Here is a 14,062-nt window from a genome sequence, read left to right on the forward strand (position 1 = left end):
TCTTATGATGCATTTAGGATGATAATCTATAGGTGAAAATATATATATATAGTTATAATTGTGTCCAGGTAGGTTTAATCCATGGTTAGCATCCATTGTTTGACATCCGTAGTCAACGATTTTATAAATTTTACTTGGAACATAATTATTGATGAACACCCATATGATAACACAAACATAACTTTAAAATCAGTAATAAACAAACAAACAGTACATTGTTTGACTTAAATTACATCTCAAAACTCAATAAACTGGTGACAGTAGTGAAATTTTAGTAAAATGTCAAATATACCTCCCGAACTCCAAAGAAATGAAAAGCCTATTCCGAAAGAAGCAATGAAATTCTTAAAGTTGTCGCCATCAGTGAAAGTGATGTCTCTGAAGAAAAGCAGCACAACTTCTTGTAGAGTGAGACCTTCTCAGGCAGGATTGAACAACGACCCTCTGGCCGGGGGCAGTGAGGAACCTCCGATTAGAATGAGACAGTTGCACAAGGATAGAAAGATGATATCCGTGTTATCAGCCAAATCTGGTAAAGAGGCCAGGAGACAGTTTATAGAGAGAAGGTAAGTAAAACCTAACGATATTATTTGATAAAAAATCAATACTTTACATCTTACTCTGGAATTTATGTAGATGTAGGCCTATAATTATGTTATTCTAGAAAAAGGAGGATAGCAGATAGCTTACCTAGAAGAAAAGTAGGTAAGTTACCAAATAGAACACACAGCACACATGCACACAATATTATTTTCCCTGGTGGCCTTTTGAACGCATATTATTGATGCAAGTCATAGGTACCAAAATCATGAAAACGACATCAAAGATAAGCTAAACAATCTTCTATGAAGGGGATTTCTTAGTTTGAAACATAAAGAAATACAATTTTAGTTAGATATTAGTTTTAAATGTACAATGACACATGTTTTAATTTTTAATATGAGGAGGGGGTCATGAAAAAGCCTTATTTTTTACTAAGGTCACATGTAACATATTAATAGACAAGATTTATTATACGGGTGTCCCACGGTGTACCTGTAATGAGGTTTAGCCTAAAAGACGCCTCCCATAATTAATTTTATTTCTAATTTAATTAAACAAGGCACACTTAGGCAATCACTAATAACCATAATCAGATATAACTTCTCTCTATGGAGTATGAGTAGCTGGCAGTTTACCTCAGTTTCTTGAAATATGACAGATTCAGATTAGATTAGCTGAGAAAAGGATCAGAAATGTATGCTGATCGAGTAGTAGACCAAGAGGTTAGCTGCACTGTGATTGGTTCAAAATTACGTCATCTGTATTTCGTGCGGTGTTGTCGTTTTCATTTCCAAACGAGTCACTCAACTAGTGATTATCCTAGTAAGTACCCTTCTCACTTACCTTAGTGAGTACACTTATCAACAACTGTTGGATCTAAAAAATACCAAATCCTGTTGTTGGTTGAGTTAAGTGTTGATAAATTGACTCAGCTCTCAACCATTTAAAAAGTAGGTCCCAGAGTTGCCAACCTTCCTGATTCTGTTGGGACAGTTCCGACTTTGGACCCTTTTGCCCGTTCTAGGGGGCGTGACAATTTTTCTCTAACCAAAGGTTAAGCAATACTGACCCACCTCTGCACAGATGCCTTAAGAGTCGGCAGGACCTAATATGGTTGAAGCATATTACGGCATTGTTTAAGATAAAAAGTTGAAAAATATCTTATTTTAAACCTGGGATCTGATTTGTGATATACTTTTTAAATTTTGATTGTTATTATTTTGTCAACCTACATAAATATATTGACTTAAACTGTGATTTTTTCAACCTCTAAAAGAAATAAGTTTAAAATACCCAAAAAGCAATTCACATAGAAAATATATTTAAGAATCACATACAATTTTCTGCTCTGTAATCAACCTTACGGTGCATTATTAATATGTTTGAACGTGAGAACGCTTGTTTTTGCTGATCGGCGCTCGGACAACCAATGTTTTGCCTGGCATCTGACGGTCAACGGCAATGCAAAATTATTGACTCCTGCAAGATGCTTAAGTCACCATTGCATCTTAAAAAAAAAAAACTAAGGCAGAAAATGGAATTTACACCAGCACACACACACTCTGTATGGCACAACTACGTTCTTTTACTAGAACTTCATAAAATTTAGTAGAACTCACAGTAGTTTTGATATGAAAATTATTGTTGTGAGGTGTTATTTATACAAGTTAGATAAAATATGATGCTAATTTAATTGTTGATTAGTGACAGTGAGATTGGTGAAAGACAAAATTCTTGGAAGGATGAGGACAATGTTGACATGAAATCTGGTGCTAAAGAGAAACCAAAACACTGGTATGGGCGGTGGATGGATGCTCTTCTTTCAGCAGTAAAATGAGAAGAAAAAGTAAGTTAATTAGATAACAAGACTTACTGGTAGCTAAATAGGAAAGAGTCCACGCTGGCATTTGACATCAGACATCTATATTTCCAACTCAAATCTTCTTTGGTTGAAAATATTGTCAGGGGCAGTGAAATATCCAAACTTTTCTGTATTGTAAAGTTTCTGTGTTTCTTAAACCAGGGCAAAGTCTAACATGCTGTCTCAAGTAGGTTCAGACAAATATGATGGATAAAAACATTTTAAAATAACATTTACATTTTAAAACAATACAAGCTGTTCCATAAGAAATTTTTAAGCCAGCCACCATATATTGGCCAATTTTTTTCCAGTTCTTGTCCACACCGTTTGGATTTTGATAGTGATAAAGGGGGTTCATATTTTTTAATGTCATGCGATTTGCGATAAAATAGTTTAAGTTCTCCATTTAATAAGGTTTTATCTACATCTAATAGCATAAGTTTCTGAGATACCAATGGTGGCATAGTTAAGCTGTTGTATAACATTAATCATTTGCTAGTGTTTTTAAATCTTTGATATTAATACCCATATTTTCACTTTTTTTTAAATCTGGCTATCCTGACCTTAAATATCTCCACTGTTGCTGTATACCTTAAGAGTGATGTGTACTGCTTTCAGTCACAGTAACATTTGGTTCTTACTGTTTGTAGCACCAATTGTATACCGATTTAAATGATCTTGGTGTCATATTTTCTTAAAATAATATTGTAGGTCTTGCGCGTTTCAAAATGTTGATATCTTCAAAAAATATTACGCTAAAAGGTTGGTAAAAATGTTAAAACATGCGGTTTTATCATACATTTTGACAATTTTGACGCATAAAATAAATTTTAGAGAAAAAATAAAACACAAAAGACGTCCAGTAGATTCTTAAAAACAAGAATCTGCAGTAAGTTTACTAAAAAGTTTAAGGATATCAATGTAATCAACAGATTCAAAAGGCTTGCAAGCGCTCCTCATGGTGCTGTTCAGTGCAATGGTGCAATCAAGAATCAAGAGTTTTATTGCCATTGACCTTTCTTTGTAAAAAGGAATAGACATAGTCAAAACACATACAAAATATTCCAAATTAACAAATAAAATACAAAGTTTTACAAAATACTTAGTTAATTAAAATACAACATATCTAGAGAATATGGATCATGTAGATACACATCAAAATTCAATATCAACTTTTGTTTTTAGAAATTCATGGATGCCATAGAAAGGATTACTTATCAACCACAACCATTCACATAATTTGATAAGTACTTTGATAAGAACTAACAATGTTCAGTGGTTGGGGTTTCGCCTATAGGAACATTGGCGTAAAGCAACATTGTACTGATAAAACCGAGCTGAGGTAGAGCGCACCCTTTAAATCTTTGAATTAACACCCATCTATTCACTTTTTTAAATCTGGCTATCCTGACCTTAACTATCTATTTCATTAATAAATTAGGAAGGCAGCAATCATCCACTATTGCGGTGTAAATAAAGAGTAATGTGTACTGCTTTTTAGTCACAATAACAATAGTAAGCTAAATTGTTAATTTATTTTTCAGTGATTCCGATGAAAAATAAAGCCAAGTACAGTATCACAAGATTTCATATTTCACCATCATGTGTAATTATCAGATTAAGCTGTGTATATTCAATGGTATTAAATTTGTAACCATACATTGTCATGTTAAAAAAATCAATGTACTCCTTTTATTTAAATTATATTTGTATTGTACAGTGGTATATACAGGGTGATCCCGAACTCTCTACTGACCTTTTAAGGTATTATTTCTGGACCATAGACAAGTAAAATATCACGTTCAAAATTTGCAAAACTTAACAACCTGTACAGGTTACATTTGCCATTTTGTGTTTTTTGCAAAACTATTTTTATTTGATTACAGATTTTTGTAGTGAACTGAAATTTGATACATGATTAGCAATGCAAAGACCTATGCTAAGTGCAAAATATTATTGTTTTAAATGTTCAATTTCCAAATGATGGTAATTTAAAGTTTTAAAACTTAAATAACATAAAAAAACTGCATTGGTAAACAAAACTACAGCACTGAATTTTGAATTGGACAATTTACTACGATCCTGCCATTAACAAATATTAGAAAATCGGATCATAAATATTGGAGAAAACAGAAATCCATTTTAAGATACTGTGTACAGTATAAAAAATATGCAGAGTTTTTTTTTTCACAATGATGTTTGGTTCTGAAATGGTATTACATATTATTAAGGGTAAGGGTTATCTGCACCTGTTTGGCATGCGCAGATGTAAGGGTTTTGGTTCATGCTATTTGTAGCACCAATAATTAATTGTATACCTATTAAAAAGGTCTTGGTGTCATATAAAAAAAATAATATTGTAGGTCTTGCGCGTTTCAAAATGTTGATATTTTCAAAAAATGTTATGCCAAAAGGTTAGTAAAAATGTTAAAATACACGATTTTATCATACATTTTGACGCATAAAATAAATTTTAGAGAAAAAATAAAACACTGGAGACGTGCAGTAGATTCTTAAGAATCTGCAGTAAGTTTACTTTTTTTAAACCTTTTGGTTTAAGGATAACAATGTAATCACCCAGATTCAAAAGGCTTGCAAGCGCTCCTCATGGTGCTGTTCAGTCAGTGCAATGGTAAGGAACATTGCCGTTAAGCAACAATGTGATAAATCCGAGCTGAGGTACCCTTAAATTGGGCATTTTAATTGTGTCTTGTGTTTAGAAATATACGTTTCTGGAGGTGGATTAACTCCTCCCAATATCGAGTGAAAAATACTAATTCTTATTTTTAGTATTTTTCACTTGATAATGGGAGGAGTTTGTTCTACCTCCAGATATGTCCAGTTTTAAACACGAGAAACGTTGGTAAAGTCCAATTTAATAATAGTAACAATCAAAAATATGTTTGACACACAGTGGTCATTGGGTAACAACATTGCTAGTTACAGTAGCTAAAACTCAGCTGTTTTAATTGCTGGCTATCCAATGAGCAAAATACTGTTGAACACTTAGTTTCTTAAAAATGAGTTGTCTCCCTTATTTTCTTTTTGAGATTTGTAAATTAAGTAAATTTTAATTTGATACTTTGGGTTGCCTTTTTTGTCCAGTAATGATACCTTAAAAGTTCAGTAAAGAGATACGAGACACCTTGTTTAACAACAGCCTGTTATGGACTTAGGCCTGTGTAAGGAACATATACTAAGTTAGGTAGTTTCTGGATACTGGATATTCCTCAAATAAATCAAATTCCTATCTCCTTTTTCAGAAATGATAAGTTAACAAGTATGTATGATTTTTTGTGTACCTTACATGGTTGGTTAACAATTAACTAAGCAATGTCCAAAAATTGGTTCAACCATGTATTTAGCGAAGCTAGGGCTGATGATGAACTCATAATATACAAAGAAATTAATTGCTCATATATTTTGGTTGCTGATTTGCTTGTTACTGAAATCTTAAATTCAAGATGTTCTGCATGTCTGATGCATAATCAGTACCATTATTGTTAGTTGGTTCCCATAGTCCGCCTCTCTAGTGACTTAAAAGGTCTCTCAAATTCACACCTACCTTAGTATCTTGGGTTGAAACAACAGCCTCGCCTAGATGGCTAGATGTTAAGGCAAGACATTTGAACTGCTCGGCTCCCACTTTTGCTTGATCATTACAGTTTTGGAAAACAGACGAGGAGTTGTGAAGCCCATACTTAACATTTTGTTGTTCTTTACTGAGTCTTGTTCAAGCCACTTTCCACTTACACAACTAGTTGGAATACTACTACGACTTAGTCAATGCTTACTAATTGGTAGCTACCCAGTCAATTTTTTACAATAATTTTACCACTATAACATTTATTTACTGATTTTCATAGCAGTTGTCAAGGCTTGGTAAGGTTGTCAAACTTGTCTGCTTACTTTGGTGTTCAGTCACCAAATGTGAAACAACATACTTTAAATACCTGGCACAAATAGCTTGAATTTGGTATCCTTCCATAGGTTCTTTATCATAAAAATAACATTCTCCAGGTTCAGAAAGTAATAAATCAAAAGTAGTTTACATTTAAGTGTTGGGGTTAAATAAATTTTATTTTTCTGTATATACAACTCTTCTCTATTTGAATACAAAATCAAGGATCCCCTTGTAGGCAGATGAAGGAAAGGGGATTTCGGTATCACAAAATAACATACACAATATAAATAATAATTCACATAATTTGTTTATTAACTACTTGCTTTATCAGATCACTTGTGTCGTACATATCCACAAGGAGAATCACTGTCCACGTCCACGACTCCGACTTATACGATATAAAAATAAAAGTAACTATAATCGAGTCAATAATAAATCGCTTGTAGTAATTCGTAGTAATATTTATTTATTACAAGAGTATTCTCCTTGCATATGAACAAATTACATCTTACACTAATCTCGACCCTAACAATATAACAAGGTACATGTACAATACGGTTATAATATAAGTATTAATAGGTGAGACTTAAATAACAATAATTCATACTTTCTTCACTAAAATATCACAAAAACGAATAATAAATAAAGTTTGTAACGTAACATTAGAAAGTGAGCGACTGTGTCGTATTGAAGACTGATTGTCCAGCCCCCAAGAGTTGTGTCTAGGGCTAGGTGCTAGCAACAGAAACTCTAAGACTTGACTGTGCCGAAATAAATAAGAGGACAACACTGATACTAATATCAACGAGAAGTAGGATATCCGATTAGGCCTCAACAGAAGTGACGAAGCAAGCGGACACACTCTTGTTGCTGGGTACGGTCAAACGGATAAAATATACAAAACAGTGGTCTTTGAGAAACTGAATACCTGCGAGAGAGGAGTATATCACTAAAGTAACCGCGGTATAACTATAAAAAAACGTGGATTGTATCACATTCGTTTTACCTCCTACAATAAAACCGTAGTCCACTCGCACGTCATGTCACTCTCTTCCGATCGAGTAAACTTTGATTCTTTTATGCTGTACAGGAACATTTATTTCTTCTCGAGTTTATACTTTAATATTTAAAAACATTTTGTTTCGTTACTTTAAAAAATGTGGCACTTAATGAGAGATAGAGAGAGAGAGAAAGTATAGTTGAGTGAAAGATCTCCCGTGACTGTGGAGGTTATACTAAAATAAATACTCGTGGGTGTGTAGAGTTTCCTGATCACAGCCTTAGCAGCAATGTTGTAGAGTGGCGGAGGGCAACCCTCGCTGCTCTCCTCTGCAACAACAACAACAACAACTACATTAGATATGACAAAGACAATATCAGACATGACAGCAATGACAAACAACAATGTTGTAGAGTGGCGGAGGGCAACCCTCGCTGCTCTCCTCTGCAACAACAACAACAACTACATTAGATATGACAAAGACAACATCAGACATGACGATGACAGCAATGACAAACAACGATGTTGTAGACTGATGGAAGGCAACCCTCGTTGCTCTCCTCTGCAGCAACAACAACAACAACTACATTAGATATGACAACAACAACAAACAACAATGTTGTAGAGTGACGGAGGGCAACCCTCGTTGTTCTCCTCTGCAACAACAACAACTACATTAGATATGACAACAACAACATCAGACATGATAGCAATGACAAACAACAATGTTGTAGAGTGGCGGAGGGCAACCCTCGTTGTTCTCCTCTGCAACAACAACAACTACATTAGATCTGACAACAACAACATCAGACATGACAGCAACGACAACTAACGATGTTGTAGAGTGATGGAGGGCAACCCTCGCTGCTCTCCTCTGTAAAAAAACAAACGATGTGGTGGAAGGTAAATTTCGCTCCGGCAACAGCAAAATCGATATAAAAACAACAACAACATTCAATTTGACAACAATAATAACCATTTTGTCCTGTTTCACCCCAAAATCAAAATTGCTAAACTGATTATCTTTTTTGGATGCACAAATTGTTTAGAAAAAGTGAGGAGTAAATAGGGGATCCTGTACAGATTAAGAATGGATAGTACTGAAGAATGTCTCGTGGCAACATTAACAACTCTGCAATGGTTTTGCGTTACACTGCACTATTAACCAATGGACTCTAACAAAGAAAATTCAACCTCACAATCCTAAATTTGTCTATAAGAACCAACTAGGTTACACTGTTGAAACAAAACATTGAACATTAGTATGCACAAACTAAAACACAGTTGCAAAGCAACATAGGCATCATAAGAGACAAAAGTTATGAGTAGTGTTGTTTATAGCACCTAGCATCTCCTAGATCATATGAACACGTTGACTGCGCGTGCCGACTTTAGTCGGCGTCGCCAGCGCTCCCAGGTGGCGCGCGCCGACAAAAGTCGGCACCAGACCAACAGAAATATATTGAGTCAGTGTGAGCTTAGCCTCAGACGGAGACGTTATAATCGTTGCCAGCCTGCCAGCTTAGAATGCGAGCTTTACTTTGGTGTAGGTTGGTACTAAAATTTCCCGTAAAATCCTGTCTGGCAATGCTTTTGTCCCGGTTTCGGGGATTTTTTCTCTTCAACCCACATTACAAAGACACTGGATACGGATCCGTGCAGTGCTGCTACCTTTGGGTGTTTCAGTGATCTACATCCACTCTCGGGGTAACGCAGCACAGTCACCATTGCTCTTTTGTGATTCGTCAGACTGAAATATTTGAATGCCAATTGCGTTCGCTGATTCGGTTGCGCACCGGGGCTTCGCCCGCCACTGGGGAGCGCCTGTAAAGTCGGCGCGAGCAGTCAACGTGTTAAAGTCACTGTTACTTCTCTTTTCTGCTCAAAGTCCATAATAATGTCAAGACTTTAGTATCACTTTCAACAATCTCAAAATACCTCTTCTGAAATGTCAACAAAACGTCACAATACACATTCACTATGAGAGCAACTTAAGCATAATGTTGTTTAGCACTGCCCTCTGAAACATCACAACATATTGCATGGATGTAACAACAAATAATCCTACCATACAGGCAGTTACAAAAATCATACAAGTTAGGCTTTTAGCCTTAACCTTCATTCTGGTGCAATTTACTTGATACTTTTATAAAAAGTGTTTTTCCATGTGAATCCTAAACCTATATCAAGTTGAGTTTATGGGTCTTATCAGATATGTCCTTATGACAAGCTCATTCAGAAACCATCGCCATAAATAGCGATGTCCCACTGGGACCAGTACTGTTCCTACTCCTGACAAACGACTTGCCAGAAAATCTACAAGGCCCCTGTCACACCGTCATGTACGTAGACGACACGGTCCACTCTTGCAAATAAGTCAATGGAAATATTAAAAAGAGACACACTAGCACATTTCAACAAGACCAAGTACTACTGTGAAGAAAATGACCTTGTTCTTAACAAAAATAAAAACTGTACAAATGCAACAGTGCCACCAAAGACATCACCCTACCTGGCCTGGAAAAGAAAAACAAGACAAAGTACCTTGCCATGACCATTGACTCAAACATGGAAACCTCACGTAGACTTACTATGCAAAAAAACTTTCTTCTGTCACTTGCAACATCAGAAGGATAAAACAACCTTGCGAACTGTGCGAAGTGGAACAGATGCAGCGAAGGTAGCCTATTTCACTCTTTTTGAATCTCACCTGAGATATGGCATAGAGGTCTGGGGGGGGGGGGATCCACTCCTGCATTTTTTCAACCTAGACACGTTCTCATCCAACAAAAGAGGGCAATCAGGAGGTTGACATTGGAAAAAAAGACAGTCGCCATGGACCTTTCGAAGAACAAAGAATACTCACTGTGGTGTCACTCCACATCTGTCAAACCATCCTACATGCAATACCCAACTAGGAATCCCAGACGTCCTCATTTTCCTGGACACATCCTCTTTTTGGGTAGACAAAAAATGTCCGGAGGGATTTTCGGCAAAACCTTAAAATGTTGGGGATTTAGAAAAAAAAAAAATAAATGAATAAAATTATTCCTGAATGCATAGTAGGCCTAGTATTAGTAATTGGCTCTAATCATCAATCGCCTAGGTAAGCCTAAATAAATAAAATATCAAAAATCCCCATAAATCCCGGCTGTGCTTCAACCGCCATCTTGGAAAATGGCGGCCAATTTTCACTTTTTTTACAATATTTCACAAACTATTGGTATACAAGAATTTTTGAAAATACAAAAGTTAAAGAACGTCTAAAAATACATCTTTTTTATATTACAACGTTTGCTCTATCTCTAATGGTTATTGAGATAAATAATAAAAGTTAGTAGGCCTATTAAATTTAAAATTCCCACGTTATTCTTATGGAGGAAAATAAAATTGTTACAGTTTGCTTATTTATGGATATTTTTTGATCAAACTTGGCAAATTTATTAATTTCATACTAAGCTAATGATATTTACACGCTTTATTACCCTCCCCATAGCAGTAAACCTAGTACTCGTTAAATTTAAAGTTAAATAGGGAATATATCTTACATTATTAGGATATATTTTTAGTAAAAATCCAGTCAGGCAACCGTTAGAGATAGAGCAAACCTTGTAATATAAAAAAGATGTATTTTTAGACGTTCTTTAACTTTTGTATTTACAAAAATTCTCTAATACCAATAGTTTGTGAAATATTGTAAAAAAAGTGAAAATTGGCCGCCATTTTCCATGATGGCGGCTGAAGCACAGCCGGGATTTATGGGGACTTTTGATATTGTATTTATTTAGGCTTACTAAAAACTGTGCAAAGTTTCCACTTAGTCTAAATTTGTTAGGTCGAATGTCAGTTTTATCCCTAAAATTCTTGGACTATTAAAGCTTGTTGGCAAAATTAACCCAGCTGTTTCTGTCTCTGCTCACTGCTATTGAGATGAATAGATTATAACTGGAGACACTACTCCTGGTTGAACATTAGAGAAAAACGTACCCCTGTTTTTGCTAGTTTTTTTCGGTTTTTCATGTTGTTGGGTTGGCCGTGTGATCAGTTGGTAGGATGCTGTCAAATTCAATTCATTATAACCTAACCATGCTCTTTATTTGGGTTGGGGTTATCCGTTATTTGATGGACTTCAATTTATTTAAGTTATTGAACGTTAAAACCTGTGTATTGAAAGTAATTTTGAAGCATTATAAATTGTTTTTGATACTAAATACTAACTTCTTTTCAAGCTATGATTAATGGTGAAAATAGTCAAGTTTCCTAGCATAATTATTTTTGTCAATGCCCTACAGGCCCACCTACTTAACTCATATTGAACCATTGCTGTTGTATTTATGATCTTGTTAAAATGGGTTGCTTGTAGAGTAAATAAATAAACTTATATTGCAATCATAATGTTGACTTATTTTTGTTTAATATCAACAAAACAACCGGGGGATGCCATCTTGCCTCTAATTTGACAAGTCACACCAACCGATCACACGGCCAACCTAACATTACGAAACTAAAAAAAACCCAGCAAAAACAGTGGTACGTTTTTTAAACACAGAGTGGTGACTCCAGTTATTATTATAGCTCAGTGCTCACCACTACCCAGACCACCGACTATCTAACTACAACAGCTAGAGATCCTCCTCTGCTTTCTGCTTACGTTTACACTCCTACGCGCTTACATTAAAATAATTTTCTTACTTCTTGTATTGACACTCTTGAACGTTCCTAGACCCTAGTAATGCCAACGAGAAAATGTGTATTTTCAGTCAAGTTTGTTTAAAAAAAAATCAAAACAACTCCAACCACAACTCACTTGCTGCTAGAGAACCTTTCTACACCGAAAAAGAATTCATCTCATGACCTTAAAATATAAAATGTTTCTGTAACCCACCTGTAAATATGACACTGTACTATTCCCAACGAATATGTCAATAAATAATTGTCTTAAATAAAGAATATTGTCTTATAATAGGATTTTTAAACATTACAAAGAACTGTAATTTTGGAGAAATGTTTATATCAAAGTCTCCTTAGAATAATGTTAAAATAGGTGTTTCAAAAACACGATATCTTGAGTAGAAATTATCTAGTTTATATGAAATTTGGTTAATATGAGTAAATCTACATTTATTTGTACGAGGTCCCAAATAAAAAAAAACCATTGGCGACCTGTTTATATAGCAGACAGGTTGACAATCAGGCCCATAAAGATTTATGGTGGCTAGGTCACCAAACATGGCTTTATGTCATGTTTGTGTTATGAAAGATTTTTCTAGAATGAAAAAAAAATTGTTTTTAGAGCAAAATGTATTACTGGTCTGAATACGTTTGTTTGTAGTAGGCTACAGTAATGAGTTTTACCTGATATTTACCTCAATCTGCTTGCACGAACTTGCAGGTCGGACAGTCCCAAGATAGATTAGAACCTCGGAACACCGGGAGGGTGTCCAGTAACTAGAAACACAAAACATCCGTCACATTGTGCAATGGAACACTGTCAAGTCACTTAACCTAACTCAAACCCTACGTTAAAGTTATAATCTTACAATTGCAACCAGTAACTAATTGAAAATAAGCGCTATGTGAAAACTAGGAACGACAAAGCATTACGATTAAAAGCATCGCAGAACAGCCAGTATTAGGTAGAAGGCCCTATGAGGCTAACTCGAAATCAAACCAAATAATATAAAGCAATGAGGTGAATTAATGAAAAACAGACTTGTGTTAATATTAGCGATACCAGTATAACTTAAGAGATTGTAAACTGTACATCCAAGTCTAAGCAGTAGTGATGAAGAGTAGCACCAAATTTAAATTTGACAACAGTATTATAAGGGGGTTTAAAGAATTTTATTGTTATTTTTGTCACATTTGACACTGACTAAAAACAAAATTAAACATTAAAATAAAGCTAAATAAAATAATAGATACATACCGCAACAATACTTTAAGCCACTGTGCAGGTGTACCACTTACACTTTGGTGTTTCTTCAGATTTTATCTGATGGAAAACTTTCCGATAAAAACTCTTTAGGGTTGAAAAGACTGAAAAACTTCGCAGTAATGTTTTGAGCACATTACATCTTTTAATCGTTTATTTATTGACACATTTGTGTACATAAGGGATATATTTAAGACCAGCGTGTATTGAATTTATGTTCAGCCATAAAAAAAATTTTTTGCCATAGAAAGAAATGTTTTTAAACAGTCAAGGCAAGATTATTTGTAGAAATCCCTTTTACACCATAGTATAGCAAATTTCACTTCCAGATATCAAAGTAAATGTAACTACTGGTTAGTTAGCCACTGATATTGCAAGAGCTTGCCAACTACACTACAATACACCTAGAATCAATACCACAACTGAGTCATTTAATTATTCAATTTTGGCTAAAATATATTAAACAAAAAATACCTTCAATATTTTTTATTAATAAAGTTTACTGTAGTACTTTTGATTAGAATGGGAAGTTTAATCTCACTGTTTATTCAAAAAGTGTACCATTGAGGAGAAAAGTGTTCTGTAGCCTCAAAACTAGGCACATGGAACAAATTGTCTGTTTAAAATTGTTTTTATCATGTCTTTTATTCTTAGAGGTCAAGTTGTAATCTCAGAAAATCACCTTTGTTTATAAATATATTTTAATAATTTTTGAATTTTAGATGAGAAAATTACTACCTCAAATTACAGAGTATTTTTTGCATTAATTTACTTCAAACCTTGCTTTCAAAAATATGGAGGCAAAAAAAAAAACTTCAA

General features: G+C 34.6%; 2 protein-coding genes across 9 annotated transcripts in view; one reads left to right on the plus strand and one right to left on the minus strand.

The window, feature by feature from the left end:
* The first annotated feature begins 198 nt into the window (after positions 1–198).
* On the plus strand, positions 199–4,076 carry LOC129001890 (uncharacterized). The gene is made up of 3 exons (XM_054429355.1): positions 199–566; positions 2,248–2,389; positions 3,949–4,076. Exons 1-2 carry the CDS (start codon positions 280–282, stop codon positions 2,378–2,380), a joined length of 420 nt encoding a protein of 139 aa, XP_054285330.1. The 5' UTR covers positions 199–279; the 3' UTR covers positions 2,381–2,389; positions 3,949–4,076.
* Positions 4,077–6,592: 2,516 nt separating this feature from the next.
* Positions 6,593–14,062, minus strand: part of LOC129000094 (protein muscleblind-like) — a 596,156-nt gene continuing 588,686 nt past the window's right edge. For 5 of the 8 annotated variants that reach the window (XM_054426982.1, XM_054426984.1, XM_054426978.1 and 2 more), the window contains 2 exons: positions 12,675–12,756; positions 6,593–7,637 (listed from right to left, as the gene is read on the minus strand). In XM_054426982.1, the coding sequence (XP_054282957.1) occupies positions 12,722–12,756 (35 nt within the window). In that variant the 3' untranslated portion in view covers positions 6,593–7,637; positions 12,675–12,721. Of the gene's footprint in view, positions 7,638–7,710; positions 7,753–8,156; positions 8,183–12,663; positions 12,757–14,062 lie in introns of those variants that run through there. The other 3 variants (XR_008491337.1, XM_054426980.1, XM_054426979.1) reach the window with 3 other exon arrangements.

The sequence above is a fragment of the Macrosteles quadrilineatus genome, unplaced genomic scaffold (assembly GCF_028750875.1).
Source record: "Macrosteles quadrilineatus isolate MER2022 unplaced genomic scaffold, UCM_ALF_1.0 Scaffold_8__2_contigs__length_117827958, whole genome shotgun sequence".
Taxonomy (NCBI): domain Eukaryota; kingdom Metazoa; phylum Arthropoda; class Insecta; order Hemiptera; family Cicadellidae; genus Macrosteles; species Macrosteles quadrilineatus.

Excerpts from the sequence above, each read along its gene's own strand:
- LOC129001890 (XM_054429355.1), top strand. The coding sequence starts at position 280 with ATGTCAAATATACCTCCCGAACTCCAAAGAAATGAAAAGCCTATTCCG. Across the intron at positions 567-2,247 it reads AGACAGTTTATAGAGAGAAG|TGACAGTGAGATTGGTGAAA; the intron begins GTAAGTAAAACC and ends ATTGTTGATTAG.